Source organism: Sciurus vulgaris (genome assembly GCF_902686455.1).
Source record: "Sciurus vulgaris genome assembly, chromosome: 5".
Classification (NCBI taxonomy): Eukaryota; Metazoa; Chordata; class Mammalia; order Rodentia; family Sciuridae; genus Sciurus; species Sciurus vulgaris.
Window position 1 is genome coordinate 112,420,314 of NC_136465.1, and position 21,985 is coordinate 112,442,298.

At 43.9% G+C, this 21,985-nt stretch overlaps 1 protein-coding gene across 1 annotated transcript in view; it reads right to left on the reverse strand.

The window, feature by feature from the left end:
* Nucleotides 1–16,556: 16,556 nt before the first annotated feature.
* FAIM2 (Fas apoptotic inhibitory molecule 2) overlaps nt 16,557–21,985 on the reverse strand; it is a 31,359-nt gene continuing 25,930 nt past the window's right edge. The window contains exon 12 of the mRNA XM_079139758.1: nt 16,557–20,284. Coding sequence (XP_078995884.1) covers nt 20,135–20,284 — 150 coding nt within the window. The 3' untranslated portion in view covers nt 16,557–20,134. The remainder of the gene's footprint in view (nt 20,285–21,985) is intronic.

Consider the following 21,985-nt stretch of genomic DNA (forward strand, 5'->3'; position numbering starts at 1 on the left):
AATATAATCGCAGGCTGGAGGTGTATCTCAGTGGTAGAATGTGTGCTTAGCATGTATGAGGACCTGGGTTCAATCCCTGGTACTACAAATGTGTGTGTGTGTGTGTGTGTGTGTGTGTGTGTGTATGCAGAAGTTAAATACTCCACAGAACAGCTTGTTAAGATAGAAGCAATCTTGCACAAAGTATTACAAGATGCTGCCCAGACACATACTGCAATAATCCCAGCAACTGTGGCTGGCGGAATGGGAGTGGAATGGGCACCTGAGGCAGGAGGATCACAAGTTCAAAGTCAGCCTCAGCAATATAGGGAAGCCCTAAGCAATTTAGCAAGATATTTTTCTCAAAATAAAAAGAACATGGACTGTAGTTCAGTGGTAAAGCATTCGTAGGTTCAATTCCCAGCACCCAAAACAAAAACAAAGTGGAACAAGATAGGCAAAAGATGAAAAATAGTACACAAAAGATAGAGTCTAGACTCAAGAGATCTGACATGACATTTGACAATGAGAGTTCCAGAGGAGAAAGTAGAGGGAGCTATCAAAATTATCTCTCAAATAACAGTCAAAGAAATTAAAGAACAATTCAAGAAAATATCCCAGAACTGAAGGCCCTTGAGGTGTCAATGAAATGAATGAAAATAGTTTCATGAAAGACACCACATGGTAAATTTTCAGAACATTGAAGACAAAGAGGATATCCTACATGTATTTCAGAAAAAGTACAAACACATTTTTTCATGATCATAAAAGTTGTAATAGTAATTTCTTGGCAGCCACACTGGAAGCTGGAAGGCAATGTGACAATGCTCTCGAAATTCTGAAGAGAACTTTCATTCTACACATAGCCAAATTGTAACCAAAAGCTCTGTCCTCGTCCCTGATGCCAATCCAATAATGAACGAGGTTTTGAGAAAAGGAAAAATAAGTTTTATTGCTTTGCTAGCAAAGGAGAAACACAGGAGACTCTTGTCCTAGAGTCTGTGATTCTCCCTATCATGGAGAGTGAGGGGGTTTTAAAGAGATAATTCAGAGATATCTTATTTCCTGAGATTAGAGAGGAGAAGGTCAGGGAGGAGAAGTTTGGGAAAAAGAAAAAAATGTCAGTTTTAGAGCAACAAGGGATATGGTTAAAGCATAAAGTGAACCACTATTACAAAATGACAGTGTGAAGACATGTCCAGAAATGAAGGAACCAAATAATCTTCCATAAGTTCTTTCTCAGGAAGATCCTGGAGAACATGCTCCACCAGAATGAGGTAAAAAACCAAGAAAGTTCATGGAATCTAGAAAGCAGTTTCCAATAGCATTGAGTGGTGAAGAGGATCCCCAGGATAGAGATGAAGGAAAAGTCCAGGACAACAACTGAGCAGCAGAACTTCAGATCGAAAAGTAGTTTAGAAAAGTCAAGAGATCCTGGGAAGAAGACATCAATTTGATGAAATTGATAGAACATCTTATGAATTTGGATATATACATATGTATTTTTAAATATTTTTATTAGTTGTTGATGAACCTTTATTTTATTTACTTATTTGTTATGTGGTGCTGAGGATCGAACCCAGTGCCTCACACATATTGGTTAATGCTCTACCACTGAGCCACAACCCCAGTCCTGGATATGTTAAGAGGATATGCAACCATGTAGGGGAGCGTTAAGAACTAAGTTACTAATAAGGACATAAAAAATTAAGCAAATGAGCAAACAACTAACAGTTTGTATGTGTGTGTGTGTGTGTGTGTGTGTGTTACTGGGGATTTGGGGATTGAACCCAGGGAACTGTACCACTGGGCTACATGTCCAGTCCTTTAAAAAATTTTTATTTTCAGAAAGGACCTTGCTAATTTGCCCAGACTGTCTTTGAACTTGTGATCCTCCTGCCTCAGTCTCTCAAATTGCTGGGATTACAGGTGTGTACTACTGCATCCAGCAACAACAACCAACTTCCAGAAAAGCAAAACATTGTATAAGAAAGGAAAAGTAATCATTATACATTACATAGTTCAGTGACCAACATGCTTTACAGTCTTGATAATGTAAGCATTGAATATTGATCAATCTATACTTACAGATATAGCCAAATCAGAATGAGGTAGGGGTGATGGAAGGTAGTAAGAAAAATGTGTGTAATTATGTTTGTGTGTGTTCATACCTTGATTTCTATATCTCTTTCCCAGTTTGTTTTTAATACTTTCTGATTTTTTTTTCTGACTGCCCTTTTTTTTTATTGTAAACAAATGGGATACATGTTGTTTCTCTGTTTGTACATGGCGTAAAGGCATACCATTTGTGTAATCATAAATTTACATAGGGTAATGTTGTTTGATTCATTCTGTTATTTTTTCCCTTCCCCCCACCCCTCCCACCCCTCCTACCCCTCTTTTCCCTCTATTCAGTCCTTCCTTCCTCCATTCTTGCCCCCCTCCCTAACCCTAACTCTAACCCTAACACTAACCCCTCCCTCCCCCCATTATGTGTCCTCATCCACTTATTAGCGATATCATTCGACCTTTGGTTTTTTGAGATTGGCTTATCTCACGTAGCATGATATTCTCCAATTTCATCCATTTGCCTGCAAATGCCATAATTTTATCATTCTTTATGGTTGAGTAATATTCCATTGTATATATATACCACAGTTTCTTTATCCATTCATCAATTGAAGGACATCTAGGTTGGTTCCACAATCTGGCTATTGTGAATTGAGCAGCTATGAACATTGATGTGGCTGTGTCTCTGTAGTATGCTGATTTTAAGTCCTTTGGGTATAGGCCAAGGAGTGGGATAGCTGGGTCAAATGGTGGTTCCATTCCAAGTTTTCTAAGGAATCTCCACACTGCTTTCCAGAGTGGCTGCACTAGTTTGCAGCCCCACCAGCAATGTATGAGTGTACCTTTTCCCCCACATCCTTGCCAACACTTGTTGTTGCTTGTATTCTTGATAATCGCCATTCTAATTGGGGTGAGATGGAATCTTAGGGTGGTTTTGATTTGCATTTCTCTTATTACTAGAGATGTTGAACATTTTTCCATATGTTTGTTGATTGCTTGTAGATCTTCTTCTGTGAAGTGTCTATTCATTTCCTTAGCCCATTTGTTGATTGGATTATTTGCTTTCTTGGTGTAGAGTTTTTTGAGTTCTTTATAGATTCTGGAGATTAGTGCTCTATCTGAAGTATGAGTGACAAAGATTTTCTCCCATTCTGTAGGCTCTTTCTTCGCATTGATGATAGTTTTCTTTGCTGAGAGAAAGCTTTTTAGTTTGAATCTATCCCAGTTATTGATTCTTGCTTTTATTTCTTGTGCTATGGGAGACCTGTTGAGGAAGTCTGGTCCTAAGCCGACGTGTTGAAGACCTGGACCTACTTTTTCTTCTATAATTTGCAGGGTCTCTGGTCTGATTCCGAGGTCCTTAATCCATTTTGAGTTTAGTTTCGTGCATGGTGAGAGATATGGGTTTAGTCTCATTCTATTGCATATGGATTTCCAATTCTCCCAGCACCATTTGTTGAAGAGGCTATCTTTTCTCCATTGCATATTTTTGGCACCTTTGTCTAGTATGAGAAAATTGTATTTATTTGGGTTTGTGTCCATGTCCTCTATTCTGTACCATTGATCTACCTTTCTATTTTGGTACCAATACCATGCCGTTTTTGTTACTATTGCTTTGTAGTAGAGTTGAAGATCTGGTATTGCGATACCCCCGGTTTCACTCTTCCTGCTAAGGACTGCTTTAGCTATTCTGGGTTTCTTATTCTTCCAGATGAATTTCATAATTGCTTGTTCTATTTCTGTGAGGTACGTCATTGAGATTTTAATTGGAATTGCATTGAATCTGTATAACACTTTAGGTAGTATGGCCATTTTGACAATATTAATTCTTCCTATCCAAGAACATGGGAGATCTTTCCATCTTCTAAGGTTTTCTTTAATTTCTTTCTTTAGTGTACTGTAGTTGTCATTGTAGAGGTCTTTCACCTCTTTTGTGAGATTGGTTCCCAAGTATTTTATTTTTTTCAAGGCTATTGTGAATGGGGTAGTTTTCCTGATTATTCTTTCCAAAGATTCATCACTTATGTATAAAAATGCATTAGATTTATGTGCATTGATCTTATATCCCACTACTTTACTGAATTCACTTATGAGTTCTAAAAGTTTTCTGGTGGAATTTCCTGGTTCCTCTAAGTATATAATCATATCATCAGCAAATAGGGATAGTTTGAGTTCTTCTTTTCCTATTCGTAGCCCTTTGATTTCTTTGGTCTGTCTAATTGCTCTGGCTAGAGTCTCAAGGACGATATTGAATAGAAGTGGTGAAAGAGGGCATCCCTGCCTTGTTCCAGTTTTTAGGGGGAATGCTTTCAGTTTTTCACCATTTAGAATGATATTAGCCATGGGCTTAGCATAGATGGCCTTTACAATGTTAAGGAATGATCCCACTATCCCTATTTTTTCTAGTGTTTTGACCATGAAGTGGTGCTGTATTTTATCAAATGCTTTTTCTGTATCAATTGAAATAATCATGTGATTCTTGACTTTAAGTCTATTGATATGGTGAATTACATTTATTGATTTCCTGATGTTGAACCAACCTTGCATCCCTGGGATGAAACCCACTTGATCATGGTGCACTATCTTTTAAATATGTTTTTGTATGCGATTTGCTAAAATTTTGTTGAGAATTTTTGTGTCGATGTTCATTAAGGATATTGGTCTGAAATTTTCTTTCCTTGATGTGTCTCTGTCTGGTTTAGGTATCAGGGTGATATTGGCTTCATAGAATGAGTTTGGGAGGGTACCCTCCTCTTCTATTTTATGGAATACTTTGAGAAGTATTGGAATGAGCTCTTCTTTAAAGGTTTTGTAGAACTCGGCTGAGAACCCATCTGGTCCCGGACTTTTCTTTGTTGGTAGTCTTTTGATGACCTCTTCTATTTCATTACTTGAAATTGGTCTATTTAAATTGTGTATGTCCTCCTCGTTCAGTTTAGGCAATTCATATGTCTCTAGAAACCTGTTGATGTCTTCGAAATTTTCTATTTTTTTGGAATATAGATTTTCAAAATAGCTTCTAATTATGTTTTGTATTTCAATCGTGTCTGTTGTGATATTTCCTTGTTCATTCCAAATTTTAGTGATTTGGGTTTTCTCTTGTCTTCTCTTTGTTAGTGTGGCTAAAGGTTTATCAATTTTGTTTATTTTTTCAAAGAACCAACTATTTATTTTGTCAATTTTTTGTATTGTTTCTTGTTTCAATTTCGTTGATTTCAGCTCTGAGTTTAACTATTTCCTGTCTTCTACTACTTTTGGTGCTGGTCTGTTCTTCTTTTTCTAGGGCTTTGAGCTGTAGTGTTAGGTCGTTTATTTGTTGAGTTTTACTTCTTTTATTAAATGCGCTCCATGAAATAAATTTCCCTCTAAGTACTGCTTTCATAGTGTCCCAGAGATTTTGGTATGATGTTTCTTTGTTCTCATTTACCTCTAAGAATTTTTTAATTTCCTTCCTAATATCTTCTGTTATCCATTCATCATATAATAGCATATTGTTTTATCTCCAGATGTTGGAATAGTTTCTGTGTTTTACTCTTTCATTTATTTCTAATTTCAATCCATTATGATCTGATAGAATGCAAGGTAGTGTCTCTATCTTCTTGTATTTGCTAACATTAGCTTTGTGGCATAATATATGGTCTATTTTAGAGAAGGATCCATGTGCTGCTGAGAAGAAAGTTTATTCGCTCTTGGTTGGATGATATATTCTATAAATGTCTGTTAAGTCTAAATTATTGATTGTGTTATTGAGATCTGTGGTTTCTTTGTTCAATTTTTGTTTGGAAGATCTGTCCAGTGGTGAGAGAAGCGTGTTAAAATCACCTAGTATTATTGTGTTATGGTCTATTTGGTTTCTGAAATTGAGAAGGATTTGTTTGACATACATGGATGAGCCACTGTTTGGGGCATAGATGTTTATGATTGTTATATCTTGCTGATATATGCTTCCCTTAAGCAGTATGAAATGACCTTCTTTATCCCTTCTGACTAACTTTGGCTTGAAGTCCACATTATCTGAAATGAGGATGGATACTCCAGCTTTTTTGCTGAGTCCATGTGCATGGTATGCTTTTCCCCATCCTTTCACCTTTAGTCTATGGGTATCTTTTTCTATGAGGTGAGTCTCTTGTAGGCAACATATTGTTGGATCCTTCTTTTTAATCCAATCTGCCAGTCTATGTCTTTTGATTGATGAATTCAGGCCATTAACATTCAGGGTTATTATTGAGATATGATTTGGTTTCCCGGTCATTTGGTTCATTTTTAAAATTTTATTTATTTATTTATTTGACACTACTTGGTTCCTCCTTTATTTGACAATTCCTTTAGGATAATTCCTCCCTTTGCTGATTTGCTTCTTTGTTTTCATCTCTTCCATATGGAATATGTTGCTGAGAATGTTCTGTAATGCTGGCTTTCTTTTTGTAAATTCTTTTAGCTTTTGTTTATCATGGAAGGATTTTATTTCATCGTCAAATTTGAAGGTAAGTTTTGCTGGGTATAAGATTCTTGGTTGGCATCCATTTTCTTTCAGTGCTTGAAAAATGTTGTTCCAGGCCCTTCTAGCTTTTAGGATCTGGATTGAAAAATCTGCTGATATCCGTATTGGTTTCCCCCTGAATGTAATTTGGTTCTTTTCTCTCACAGCCTTTAAAATTCTGTCTTTATTTTGTATGTTAGGTATTTTCATTATAATGTGTCTTGGTGTGGGTCTGTGGTAATTTTGTGTATTTGGAGTCCTATAAGCCTCTTGAACTTGATTTTCCATTTCATTCTTCAGATTTGGGAAATTTTCTGATATTATTCCATTGAATAGATTGTTCATTCCTTTGGTTTGTTTCTCTAGGCCTTCCTCAATCCCAATAATTCTTAAATTTGGCCTTTTCATGATATCCCATAGTTCTTGGAGATTCTGTTCATGATTTCTTACCATCTTCTCTGTTTGTTCAACTTTGTTTTCAAGGTTAAATATTTTGTCTTCAATGTCTGAGGTTCTGTCTTCCAGGTGTTCTATCCTACTGGATATGCTTTCTATGGAGTTCTTAATTTGGTTTATTGTTTCCTTCATTTCAAGGATTTCTGTTTGTTTTTTTTTTCAATATCTCTCTTTATTGAAATGATCTTTTGCTTCCTGTATTTGTTCTTTTAACTGTCGATTGGTGCAATCATTCAATGCCTGCATTTGCTCTTTCATCTCATCGTTTGCTTCCCTGATCATTTTAATTATGTACATTCTGAACTCCTTTTCTGTCATTTCTTCTGCCATGCTGCCATTGGGTTTTATTGATGTAACATCTAGATTTGTTTGCGGCATTTTCTTTCCTTGTTTTCTCATATTGTTTAGGTATCAGTGGACCGCTGAGATATTGCAGATTTCCTCTATTGACTTACAATGTCCCTGAAGATTTCTAGTATATTCCCTATTAGCCTTCAGTAGGCTGAAGTCTTGGAGGAAGTTGATAGTGCGGTGCTCCACAAGGAAGCTGCCTCTCTAGGGGTGGTGGCCTTCAGGTGGGGTATATTCCCTGCTAGTGTGCAGAGGTGTTTCCACTTGTTGACCAATGGTCATCCAAAGGGGAACTAGGCTGCGGGCTGAGGCAAGGCCTGTTTGGGCCTGTGTCTCTGGTTTTACCATCCTTGTGGGAAAACCTCACCCAGCAGGGAAGACTCACCCGGTGGGGAGGTCTCGCTGGTTGGTTCCCCTCCTAGAGGTTCCCCTCAATCTACAACTACTGCCTGGGCTGGGCTGCCTTCCTCTGCAACGTTCCCAGGGGCCCAGCCCTACCTCCTGGGCCTGGGAGCCTCACCCTTCGCAGACGAGTCTCCTTAGGCTGCCCCTCCTCAGAGAATCTGCCCGCAGTCCTGGAACCTTCGCTCCGCCCTTAAGCGTGTCTCTGTGCGGCTCTTCCACCAAGAAGACTCGTAGGGTCTGGGACCTTGCTCTGCACCTAATCGCCTGGCTATGCGGCCCCTCCTCTGAGCAGCCACCTGGAGCCCCGAACAATCGCTCCAAGTCCCAGAGACCCGCCGCATGCCTCTTCCTCCAGACAGCAGCCAGGTGTTCCAGTGCGGTCACTAGGAGTCCAAGCAACTCACTGCGTGCCTCCTCCTCCCACCAACCGTCCGTAGCCCTGGGCAGTCACTCCAAGTCCAAGTGACCCACCCTGTTCCTCCTCCTCCTCCAGGCAGCCCCCAGGTGTTCAGGAGCGGTCACTGTGAGTCACTCTGAGTCGCTCTGAGTCCACGTGACCCACTGCATGCCTCCTCCGGGCAGCTGCCCGGAGCTCTGGTGTGGCCACTAGAGACCAAGCGACCCACCACGCTCCTCCTCCAGGCAGCCCCCCTGTGTTCAGGAGTGGTCGCTTTAAGTCCAAACAACTCACCACTCGCCTCCTCCTCTGAGCAGCTGCCTGGAGCTCCAACGCAGTCACTGTGAGTCCAAGCGACCCGCCGCGGTCCTCCTCCTCCTCCTCCTCCTCCTCCTCCTCCTCCTCCTCCTCCTCCTCCTCCTCCAGGCAGACCCCGGTGTTCAGGAAAGGTCGCTTTGAGTCCAAACAGCTCGCCACACAGCTCCTCCTCCGGCAACCGCCCGTAGCTCTGGTATAGTCACTCCGAATCCAAGCGGCCACGCTTCTCCTCCTCCTCCTCAGGGCAGGCCCTGGTGTTCAGGAATGGTCGCTCCGAGTCCAAACAGCTCGCGGAGCAGCTCCTCCTCTGGCAACCGCCTGTAGCTCTGGCGCAGTCGCTCCAAGTCCAAGCTCCTCGCCGCACTGCTCCTCCTCCTCCTCCGCGCAGGTCCCGGTGTTCAGGGGTGGTCACTCTGAGTCCAAACAGCTCTCCTCGCAGCCCCTCCTCTGGGCCACCGCCCGGAGCCCCAGTGGTTGCTCCGAGTCCCAGCGCTGTGCTGAGCGGCCTCCTCTCCGATGCTCCCAGTTGTCCGAGTTCACTGCTCCAGCGGGGGGAGAGGCGTCTCGCCGGGAAGCTCTACTTCACAAAGTTCCCTGCGTTCCGGAACTACCGCCCCATCCGGGACACCTCCCCAACGGGAGAGACTCACCCGGCTGCTTTGAGTTGGTCCCAAGTCTCTCAATTTCTCCTCTTTTGAATTCTGAGTCCTGGAGCAACATGAAATGCAGCCACCCTCTAGGCCATCTTGAAACCTCCTGACTGCCCTTTGTTTTCTTCTTCAAACATATATTTTCTAAGCTTTCTATAATGCACATATAATAATTTTATAGTCAGGAAAAAAACAATACAGATCATTACAAAGAAAAGGTTAGGAACAATGTTTTCAAGCATTCTATTTTTCTTCTTAATTCATCACAGACTACCATCTGTGATTTTTTCTGAACCTACTTATGTTTTCAGTAAGTACCTCTGTTTGGGCATAATGAATTCACAAGGTCACCCTGCTCTGCAAATTATTTCACAGTATCATAGAACCTTACACTTTAATTCATCATTGTTTAACCCATTGAATTCCATTCAAGAATTCTACAAAGTGTGTTTAGGACAACATGACTGAGGCATGGTCTGTGACAATCGGAACACGTGTTTGTGTAAATGTGTGTATGTCCATATTCAAGGACTGCCTGATCTCAGCAATATCCACATCCCTCTACCACCATTGCTGATAATTTTTCAGTACCATCTTGCCACGTTCATCCAGACACAGCATGGAGATGACACTCATTCAGTAGATATGAAACAGGCCTTGAAGATACTGGAATTGACAGGATTGACCCAGGTCTGCACAGTGGCTTGGTTGGTTGAATTGAGGTGGTCCACCAGTGCAAAGGGGCAGTCTCCATGGCAGTAGAAGGCCTGGTAGCCTGGTGGGGCAACAATCCTGCCATTCCAACCCATGTTGCTGAAGTCCACACAAAATGAGTGGTGCCAGCATTTCTTATTCTTTTTCCTGGACTGCTGTGGATAGTGTTTAGGGTTACCCCACTCTATTGAGGTAACCATGTGGATCTGTATATGATGATGGTGAGTCACTTCAGTGTCCTGCCCATAGTTGGTCTGCTTCCCCTGGCTCACTTTAAAAGTTTCCCACCTTATCACATTGTGGTAGACCAAACGAGTGTACAATAGTGATGTGATGAGGTATCCAGGCACCACTTCTGCCAGGGACTTCAAAATCTCAAAAATGTTTAGTCTGTGCCCTGCTCCCATTCTCAGTTCACCTGCTCCTGAATGAGCCAAAGTTCTTCATAGAACACCTCTTTCTCTGGGATGGTGCTGAGATTAAAGAGGTAAGGAAAAGCAGTTTTCTCTGGCCCTGGGATGTTCTCCAGATGTTCTTCGTGGTGGAAGCTTCACATGGTATTTGTACGACTGGAGGGGCACACTGCGTACTCCAGACCCAGCAGGTGGATCTATCTACTCTTCCTCCTCCTCCCCTCTAGATTTGAGCCAGAAAAGATCCCGCATGTAAACCAGAATGAATGAGCTCTTGCTCTGCTGCAGTGCAGCCCGAACATCTGCAGAAGTGGCAACTCAAAATCGTGGTGCATGGCTTAGCCCTGAGCGGTGTCCTCCTGAGTGGCCCTGGATCTTGTGACATTATTCTTCCCCATATCAGGTGTCATCAAACTAGCATAGCTCACTCCTCCTAGCAGAACTTGGCATAATGAAATGACCATCAGAATTTCGTTACCAGGAATCACAGTGTTTTGACAGAAAACAAGGCATATAACAACAGTCCATGTTTCTTGACAACCCATCTTGAACAAACTTGCTGGAAAGGCTCAGAAACTTCCATAGTGTGTTGTTCAGAATGGCTCCATAGGTCTGAACAGTAGAAGGCCCACCAGCAGCAGCTCCTAGGGACCTCCAAAGGGCTGACATGAACTTGGGTGAGGGCCTGGGACTGAGGTATTGCAGGCTTGAAACACTTGAATGGAACCCACCAGGGACAGAGGCCGGATAATCAGGCTGGGCTGCAGCCATGTCTTAGGCTCTTGTCCTTCGTCTCGGGTGACAGACTCACCTAGCTTTCACGCTCCTTCCTTCCCACCTTCATCTTCTACCTTCCCACATCTACTGTAAGGGGTTTACTTAGCTCAAAGTTGTGGAGGTCTAAGATCACAGTGCTGGCATCTGATTCTTTTTTTTTTTTTTTTTTTAATTGTAAACAAATGGGATACATGTTGTTTCTCTGTACATGGAGTAAAGGCATACCATTTGTGTAATCATAAATTTACATAGGGTAATGTTGTTTGATTCATTCTGTTATTTTTTTCCCTTTGGCATCTGATTCTGATGAAAGCCTTCTGGCAATTCTACTCCTAGGTATATACCCAAGAGAAATGAAAATATGTCTATACAAAAAAAAAAAAAAAAAAAAGCAGTACTATTAAGAAAAAAGTGAAAACCAACCAAATGTCTACCAATTGATAAGTAAAATATGGTAATCCATACAGTAGGATATTATTTGGTAATAAAAAGGAATAAAGTATCAGTACTACTTCATGGATGACTCTATAAAAAATATGCTAAGTGAAAGAAACCTGTTATGAAAGACTACATGTTGCATGATTCCATTTGTATGAAATGTTCTAGATAAGTAAATTTATAATGGAAGAGAATGGATTAGTAGTTGCTAGGGGATGGGGTGTCGGGGAGGGAATGGGGACTAACTGCTAATGAGAGGGAGGGAAAAAGTCTTCAAAATTAGGTTGTGGTGATGGTTGTACAACCCTTCGAATTTACTTTTTTAGTGCTGAAGTGAACATTGTACTGTTTTTGTTTGTTTTTCTTAGAGTGTGCATTTTGAATGAATGAATTACATGGTATGTGAATTATATCTCAAACAGTTTAAACAAAAAGAAAAACATAATTCATGTGGAGATAAGTTGAAAGTATATATTGTTTTCTATCAAACTTTCATCTAAAAGTTTTAGCACTCACTGATGATTCTTGCCTGAATCAGTTATTACTTTATTACAAAATGCTAATTTTCTAATTCTATCATTCCTTCTACATTAGTTGGCATTTTATTATAAGGAAGAGTCATAAAATCTATTTAAAAAGACCAAAAAAATGGAATTATACTCTTCATAGTACTTTGTAATTTGCTTTTTAGTTTAATATTATTCAGCTTTGTGACTAGGTAAATATTTACCCATATCATCATTTTTAAGTGGCTGCTAAATATTTAATGGAATAAGTGTATCGCAATTGTTAAACAACCCCTTATTGTTTACTATTTTTTTCCAACTTTCACTCTTATGAGTAGTATTTCAATGGACATTCTTGTTTTCTTTTGGTATTTGCTCATTTATTTAATGAGGACAAGCATCTAGAAAGACTGTTCTGAGCTTTTTATACCTCCTCTAAATGCTGTTTAAGAACAGAATCATTCCTTCTTGAGCTTTTCTCTGTTTGTTTGTTCGTTTGTTTGTTTACACTATCTGTATCTTATGATACAAAGCCAAAATAAGCCAACTGACACTTCCAACATTTGGCCTGGAAATCCTAGCCAGTTTTCAGTTAATTAGATATTTTTCTGCTTTTCACATTGGTGCAGATAAAAATCTTGCTAAACATTCCATCACTGTATAACAAGACTTTTTCCTTCAAGTTCCAATAACATTATCCTTGACTTTCCTTTGAACCTTCACCTGCAGCCTCCTCAAGGTGCTTTCAGCTTTTCTGGTCTCATAGAGGCCTGTAGCCATTTCCTACCATGTGATTCCAAAACTAGTGCAATATGTTTTAAGATTTATTATGGAAGTACCTGAATTTCCGATGCCAAATTCTGTTCCAGTTTTCTGTTAGGTGGCATAAAACCACATCATTTTATTATGCTCATGGAGTCTATAGATTAGGAATTTGAACAGGGCACTGAAGGGAGATTTTTCTGTGCTCCGTATCTTAGACATCAACTGGTTAGTCTCAGATGGCTGAGGGTTTGTGTTAGTCAATTTTTCACTGTTGTGACCAAACTACCTTACAAGAAAAACTTAGAAGAAAAATTTATTATTTTTGGTTCATGATTTCAAAGGTTTGAGTCCAAGGTCAGCAGGCTTTATTTCTTTGGGCCTGAGGTGAGGCAGAACATTATAGGGGAAGAGTTTTGCAGAGGAAAGATGCTCAGTTCATGGCAACTGGGAAGCAAAAATAAAGGAACTGGGGAGAAGATAAATCCTTCCAGGATTTGACCCCAGTGACCTATTTCCTCCAAATAGGTCCCACCTCCCAGAAGTTCATTCAGCTATTAATGGATTAATCCACCAAATGGATTAATCTACTGATGAGGTTAGAGCTCTCATGACCCAGTTGCCTAAATGCCTTGCTGCATTGGGAACCAGGCTTTCAACACACGAGCCTTTTGGGGGAAATGCTAGATCTGAACCATAACAGGAACAGCTAAAGTTTGATAATTTACTTCCAAAGTGACTTTTCCATCATATGGTGACCAACTTGGTAAGCACGGCCGGAAGACTGGGCTCAGCTGGGTTTCTTGGCAGCTATCTACATGTGGCCTCTCCAGCATGACAACCTCAGGGTACTTGGGCTTCTCTTGGGCTCAGGAGGAAAAAGAAGTTAACAAAAAGGAATTGAGGTTATGAGGGACAATGAGAGGTTCATTGTTTTTGACAGGGTTTTTCCAGAAAAGAGAGACCCTGGAAAGGAATTGGGGTTGTAGGCTGGGAAGAAAGTATCTTAGCCATCTGTGGTGTGTGTGAGTACGTGGGCACAATCCATGAGAGGGAAAACAGGTTTGCTGGGAGTAAGCAGACTTGAGTAAAGACAGATGGCCTATGTGAGCTGGATGAGGTGGCTCAGCTCTGGAATTTCTCCAGCTTCAATGGGGGTCAGGAAATGGGAATGAAGAGTGAACACAATTCCAATGGTGGGGAAAAGGGTGCATGAAGGTCACAACTTGGGTAGTAGCTACCTGAAGGGAGTAAATGGAGTAGTAGAGTGTATAGTAGCTCCACAAAGAGACATGCCAAAATCCTAAACCCCTGTACCTGTGAATATGACCTTTCTGGAAATAAGGATCTTGAAGCCAGGCACCATGGTACATACCTGTGATCTCAGCTACTTAGGAGATCAAGTTTGGGCTAGCCTGAGCAACTTGATAAGATGGTACTTCAAAATAAAGTTTATTCCCAGCAGCTGGGGAGGCTGAGAAGGGAGGATTTTGAGTTCAAAGCCAGCCTCAGCAAAAGTGAGGTGCTAAGCAACTCAGTGAGACCCTATCTCTAAATAAAAATGCAAAATAGGGTTGGGGATGTGGCTCAGTGGTTGAGTGCCCCTGTGTTCAATCCCTGATACCGAGAGAGAGAGCTGGGGGGAATAAAAACATGGAAGTTATTAAAGAACATTTTAAAATATATAAAAAAATAAATAAAATGTATTTATTTATTTAGTGGTATTTGGGAAGGAACCCAAGAGTGTGATCCTCCTCCCTCAGCCTCCCCAGTAGCTGGGGATTACAGGCTTATGCCACCACACCTAGCTCAAAATAAAACTTATTAAAAGGGCTGAGGATATAGCCTAGTGGTAGAGTGCTTGCCTAGTGTGTATGAGGCCCTGGGTTCGATACCCAGTACTGAAAAATAAATAAATAAAATAAGGATCTTGAGATCATCATCCTGGATTTATCACAGGCCTTAAATCCAAAGGCAGGTTTCCTTTTAAGAGAAAGAAGAGATTTGAGACAAAGACTTGGGGAGAAAGGCCTCATGTATATGGAGGCCAAGACCGGAGAGTGCCACAGCCAAGGAATACTAAGAATTTTCAAGAACTGCCTGAGATTAGGAGACCACATGAACTCTCCATTGGAGTCTTCAGAAGAAACTAGCTGTGTTGACAATTTGATTCCAGGCATCTAGCCTCCACGACTGCGGTTTAATATATTGTTAGAACCATCATTTTTTTTTTTTTTTTTTTCGGTACTGGGGATGGAATTCAGGGCCTTGTGCTTGCGAGGCAAGCACTCTACCAGCTGAGCTATCTCCCCAGCCCTAATATATTGTTTACGTTGTTTTAAGCCACCCAGTTTGTGGTGATTTGTTAGGGGAGACCCCCAGGAACTAATAGACTGGGTAGGAGACAGGGGAGACCAAGGGACTCTAGAAGTTGGAGGAGGCATTGGAGCCCAGAGTCACTTCCTCACGATTTGCACTACACCTTCCTTTCCTTTCCACCCTTTCCTGACCTCCATCTTTCACAGAGCAGGCCCTGATTCAGAGGCCTCTCCCTGCCCCATTTCAACATCTCTGCACTGACTGCTCACTGGGGCTACAGTGAAGAGTGTTTACTTGGAACACTAGGTTATGTGGTTTCAAACTCTTGTGTTTTCTGTCTTGAGAAGTGGGTGGCATCTTTTCCTCTCCTATCTCTTGCTATCTGTTGAAGTCCTTTGTATACACTGGGTGCTTAATAAAAGTTATTCTCTCTTCGGCCCCCTCACTCTTGTTTCTGCTTCTTTTCTTGTTGTAGCTGAATTTATACCAAAGTCTCATCAGAGACAAAGGATAATGTCCCTCGCTGTTCCAGTATAATTGTGTCTCCTCTCACATACTGCCCCCAGCCTCAAGTTCACCACAGGGACCTTGCGATATAATCATTCACTCATGTGTCTTCCAATCCTACTCCCAATCAGTAATTTGTGCATAAACTTGGACAAGTCACTGCAATTTCTGCTCTGTAGTTTCCTCCTACGTAAAAGGAAAAGGTTGGAGTAGATCCCTTCCTTTCTGCATTCAGAAGTTGCTTTGAGGGCTGGGGTTGTGGTTCAGTGGAAGAGCACTTGCCTAGCATATGTGAGGCACTGGGTTTGATCCTCAGCACCACATATAAATAAAATAAAGATCTATCAACAACTAAAAAATATTTTTAAAAAGTTGCCTTGAACTCTTGGGAGGTTAAGGCAGGATGATCACAAGTTTAAAGTCAGCCTTGGCAACTTAGTGAGATGACATCTTAAAAAAAAAAAAAAAAAGGTCTAGTTGTGTAGCTCAGTGGTAAAGTGCACCTGGATTCATTCCCCAGTTCGCTGGGTGGAGTGGGGCGGGTATTGCTTGCTGGGACTGTGTGCTATATATCCTACGGATTCTAGGTGAACAAGATAGCTCCTAGGAGCTCAAGTTTTATAGTTTTAAAGCTGCCACTATGGGGGAATCTATCCAAAAGTGCCATAGGCTTTCCTTTTAGGGAAACAGATTTTCACTGAAAATAAGAATCTTAACAGGACTGTCCACAAAAGAATAGGCTTCCATAGATGGGGTGAGCCTTGGTGCAGAGAAGCCTCTTAGGGAGTCCTTCCAACTCTGTGAACCTAAGTCCTCCAGAAAGGTTTTTTGTTTGTTTGTATGTTTGAGAAGAAGGACCAGTCACCTTTTTCAGGTAAATATAGGTGGGGACTTAATTCAAACTACAGGGAGAAACACACTGCATGAGAGCTTTCCCATTGCTCTGAGTGAAGCCTTACATGGGCACCAGGAGCCATCAGAGGGTGCAAACAAAAGATAATCAAAGGAAACAGCTCAAATGTCATAACTGCTTTTATTCTTATCTCCAGTCAATCACAGACCCTAGGAAAGTGTAGCCAGGGAAGGGGACAGGGCAGGCCAGGGACCTTGGAGGAACTGAGGCCAGAAGGGCAGCAGTTGTGTCTGGGGCTATGGCAGACAAGCCAGCATCTCTGGTGCTGAGTCTGCCCTTAGAACCTTGGGAGTAGCTCAGCTCAGGGCGGCATAGGGGTGGTTTCCAGTAGACAGGTAAACAGTGTCTGAGAGATGTGACAGTCATTGGTCAAAAGGGAACAGCTGGTGGTTGCTGAGAAGACAAGTCTGGGAGGACTGAGAACTGGGAAAGCCAGCACGCATGTCCTGTCCCTCACCACCAGCCATAGCCATCCTATTTCTCGCCCACATTTCCTCTAGAAGCCACTGGGGAGCAGCAAAGTGCTTGTGTAAATCTCATCATGGGGCGGGGGCAGACAGGCCACTTTGATCCCAGATGAGCCAGGGAAGGAAATGCACAACATTCTGAATGAGGGGTCTGTTGGATCCTGAATCCCCCAGGATGAAGAATAGGAAGTTGAAGAACCAAGACTCTTGGGCTTCCCGAAATTATACAGAAGGAGCCACTCATGTACCCAGCAATTGGTGTGGGGCCCTGGGACTTCCATGTGCCTCCCTGGCTCCGATCTGCAGCCTCCAGGAGAGGATCTCTTTGTCTGTCACCCCTCATCGAAGACACTTCTGGCCTCACATCACAGATGGTTAAATTCCTGGCTTCCTCTAGCCTTATAAAATGCAACCTATCCCTTCCCAGGTCCAGCCCCACCCGGGCCAAAAATATGAGAGACCAGGAGAGTCCTTCCTCCTCTACAGCTTATGGCACCTGCCCGGTTTCGATTTCTCATAATTCCGCATTCTGTTCCCTGCCCTTCCTCCTCTCAAGACTCATCCAGGTGTTCCTGGAACTCCCCACTGCCCAGATGGGGAGTGGTACACACAGGCTTCAGTTCTGGCCTTGCTGTCAGCTCTGCAATGCCCTGATCTCACCTCAGGACCCAGGGTAGAAGACTGCAGCATCCTCTGCTGGGTCTCCCCACGTCCTCAGAGGAGCCATCATTGATTTGTTTTGATTCGTGCCTGGGTCACACACATTATTTATGGCTGAGGGCTTGCCCTTCCCCCAATTTTTTGGAGCTCAACCTTAGAAAAACTTCTCAATCCCCAGTTTCTGCATAAATTATCCCAGGAAGAGGAGGACTTGGACAAGTGAATTCTGGGAAGCTGGCCAGTGTAGGAGTGGCAGGTCAATAACGAGGAAGAGGGGTTAAACCCTTCTAGTACCAAGGCCAGAGATTAGGAGAGGAACCAAGGAACCTTGGAAGAGGGATGTCAAGTGGATGAGAAAGTCAGGGAAATCAGTATTCTGGTGATTCTCCCTACCCCACACTGCCACAGACTTCTATCTTGCAGATAGGAAAATTGAAAGCCTTGCCTGTGATCATGAGCCCACTGGCAGTAAGGCTAAAGATCAGAAACCAGAAATCCTGTCTCTCAGGTGGTGTCCAGGCGGTGGAAACCTCAGAGTGCACAATCTAGTGGTGGCGGGGAGGGGGATGTTAAATGCATGGCACTATGGACCACAAATCCCCAGAGATGCTGGGATTTGACCATCCACCTTTATGGGCTCTCATGCAGTCTCTTTTCAGCCCCGACTCAGGCTGGAAGGAAAGAGTGATGCCTTCTGAGCCAGGCAGCCATGGATTTGAACCTCAGATCCACCACTGCTAGCTGTATGACCTTGGACTCATTATCAAGCTTTTCTGAGCATCTTGGCTTTGCCCTCTGCAGTAGGGATGTGCAGAGGACTGCCTTTGTAGGACTGCTGCGATGGATTAATTTAGACCAGCACACAGTGGGCACCCACTTCCCCCGCCCTGATTGCCTTTACCTCACACACACCACCTGCTGGTTCTTGGTTCCTTCTTTCCTCAAATACCCAAAATGGAAAAAAAACTCTAAATGTTTCTGCAATATTTCTTGAAAGCTAGAAGTAGGAAAGGTGGAGAGGGGTGGGGTTGGGAATGGATAGGTAGTACACCTAGTCACCTCTTCCAAGGGCTAACAGCATAGAGCCCAGGAGAGAGAGAGGCCAAGGGAGGGTCCTAGTATCTACTTAGAGTTTCCTCACCTCCACCCAGTAACTTTCCACTGGCTCTGAGTTGGCCCGGCGCACATGCTGGCTGCATGCTGCCCCAGGTGAGGCCCCCTGTTGCCCTCCCCAGCAGGCACCCAGCCAGGGGCTGTGTGGCTGACGCACACCCTGCCAGAGATCCCAGCCACCTGGAGGCTGATAAGGAACCTTGGCCTCATCACATGGGACCAGCTTGAGCTATTGGCCCTGGCTGTTAGCATCAGCTGGACAGCTTCCAAATTGGAGAGATGTGGAGATAAGGGAGGGGCTGGAGGGTTCAAGGACTCTGGGCTGAGTGAGTGGCCAGGGAAGCTGGGGGAAGGGACATAGGCACTGCCAACTTCTAAGGCCTCAGGTGGCTTGGCTGGGGATAAGCCAGCAAGTGGCAGTAGATGGAGTAGGGCCTAGGAAACAAGAGGTGCAGAAGGGACTTTTGGGCATGACCTTAGGTTAGGGCTGGGGGCAGGGCAAGATCCCTTCACATGGGGCTGACCTGGCAGCTAGAACTGCCTGCTCCCCAGAACATCCAGCCAGAGGGCCCAGGCACACCTCACTCCTTCACAGGTCTATGGGGAAGCCCTTGGCAAGCGGGGAGTGAAGACAGCGAGACAATGTGAGTCTTAGTATCATGACCCTACTCCTTAGTGGACTGGGTCTAGGTAGATTGCCCATACTGCACAGTTCAGTCTCCCCAGTTGACCTTTCTGCCCCTACCTCCTGGGAACCCAGGACAGGCCCTCAGGAGCAGGGCCTCCTGCCCCTATCTTCTGCCCCACAGGGCTCCCAAGAAGGTAAACCAAGGCAAGTAGCAGAGGCATTGGGCTTCCTAACCCTTTTCCATTGCCCTCAGTTCCGAGGCCCATTCCCAGATCAAGCCATTGGTCCTGCAGTTGAGAGATGGGCAGCCTGGGACACCTTTCCTTCATCTCCCAGTGGTGCTCCCCACCCGTTTTCTTATAAAGTGTCAATGCTTGACCTGTAAGAGAGAGAAGGGCTGCCTCAGAGTCACCTGGTTGTGACAGCCCTGGGAGCAATCCTGGTAGGGGTACAGGTCTCGGTTGGGCTTCTAAGGGTCTCCTTCTCACTCTGAGATTCTGCTGGGTTCTTCCTACTTGTCCCTTGGATCCTCAAACCCAGAGAGGCCTTCATCCTTGACTGTCCCAGTTTGGAAGATGTAACTGGGGGGAATGGGGTGGCACAGGGGACGATGTGTCCTCAGTTCCTCAGGCCCCAAAGGATGGCATATGTACAAGCTGCAGAGGGTCAGGTGAGGCTGGCTGAGGGAGGGAGCAGCTGGTCACAGGCTGGCTGCAGCAAGGTTTTATGTCTGGTTTTGCAGGAGTACAGGGAGGGTCAAAGGACAGGGAAGGGGCATTCTCTGGAGGAAGGTGGAACTGGGGAGAGCTCTTCATTCCCGGTTGGTGCCAAAAAGCTGCAGGAAGAAGGTGAAGATATAGATAATGTCTAGGTAAATGTTGAGGGCTCCAAAAATATACTCCTCTGGGCTCAGCGAGTGACGTCGGTTGCCCATCAGCAACTGGGTGTCAAATGCCAGGAACTGGGAAAGGGAGGAGAGAGAGAGGTCAGAGGTCTAGTTAATGTGCCACTCAGACAGCCCAGCTGCCACACTCAGGCCACCTCTGACTTTTTTACCCTTACCTGCTGCATGGATGTGCAGTGCCCCTCCTGATAGCACGAAATCTTGCACTTTTCCAATACCTTCCACCCCTAATTCTAGTCAATACCTATTTACTGAGCAACTACTACATTCCAGACACAGGAGTACTGCAAAGAGCAAGAGGAACAGTATCCCTGATCTTGGAGAGCTCTATGTCCAGTAGGAAGGAAGGGCTAGTGTGATGAGTGTGACTAAAAAGGGTTACAAGACCTATGTGGGTGTGGCAGGAAGTTAGGGAAGGAGAGGACCTTCAAGCTGAACCTGGTCTTCATGCTTCAGGCAATAAAAGCAGGAATTGAGCATTGTTAAGTTATTTACAAACATCAGCCCATTCAGACCTACTAACATCCCCTCCCAATAGGACTTGTCATCCCTAGAGGAAACCAAGGTCAGAGATGTTAATTTGTCCAAGTTTACCCAGCTGGAAGTGGCAAGCCCAGGATTCGAACCCAAGCAGGCAGGCTCCCGAGCCCCTAGGCTTAACCATTCTGCTCTGCTGCTCACTGGTAGCACCTGGGGTTAGTGCATTTCCTCCCAAGAAACACCCTCTCCCGGGGCACCTTGGTATCCTAATGGACTCTCAACAGATTCCTAAGGGACAGTGCCTCTCTGACACTGCTGCCCCTACCAGGTCTTGCCACTGCCCCCAGCAACTCCCTCTCCTCCCACATAGCATTCCTTTGGGGTCCAAGCCTACATAACAGGAATTCCCAGTAACAGTATATGGAATTTGGTAAGCACGAGCACCTTTCTGGGGAGAGAGACCAAAAAGGCCACAGTGTCTCAAAAGTTAAGAAGCATTGGTCCACGTGGGATTGGAATTCTTTAAATCCATTCACATTCTTGTTAACTGGGCTGTGACCAGCTCTCCCATCACTTGTGTATGGAATACTTGTGTGCTTATGGTCCTCTGAACCTCACTCATTATACAAACACTTTTCACGGAGTGACAGCTGCATGCCAGGGACTTGCTGAGAGCTGAAGAAACAATAAGGGACACAAAGTTGTGCCTGCCTTGGGGAAGCTCACAGCTTAGCGGGGGATACAGATAACTACAAGAAAACCTGGGACATGCTATAATTGGGGCTATGGAGAAGGGAGCTCCTGATTGGTCGGGAGGAAGATGTGGTGACGTTTTACCTGGGGTCTGAAGGATGAGTAGATTGCTAGATTGAGAAGACCTGGAGGAGGCTTGAGGACCTGAGGCGCCTGGCAGGAATTCAATGTGGCAGGAACAATATGGGAAGGGAAAGAGGACAAAGGGGCTGGGGCCTGCCCTTGAACTTGAACTTTGCTCTGGAGGCACTTTCCTTCACCCTAGCCAGGTTCCTTGACTCCCAGGACCTATTCCTTGGGGTTGCTTTCCATTCAGCCCCATGGAATCCTGAGAGAAGCCCTGCTGATGTCCCCAGTGCACAGGTACCAGAGGCTCCAACAGGGAGCAACTCTAGAATGTGGGACATGGAGTCACGCGCTTGAAGGTGAGGTGGTAGGGGTAATTATGAGCTCAGTCTCCAATGTCAGCCTGCCACTCACTAGCTGGGGGACCTGGGCATGGTACTCAATCTCTCTGAGCCTGAT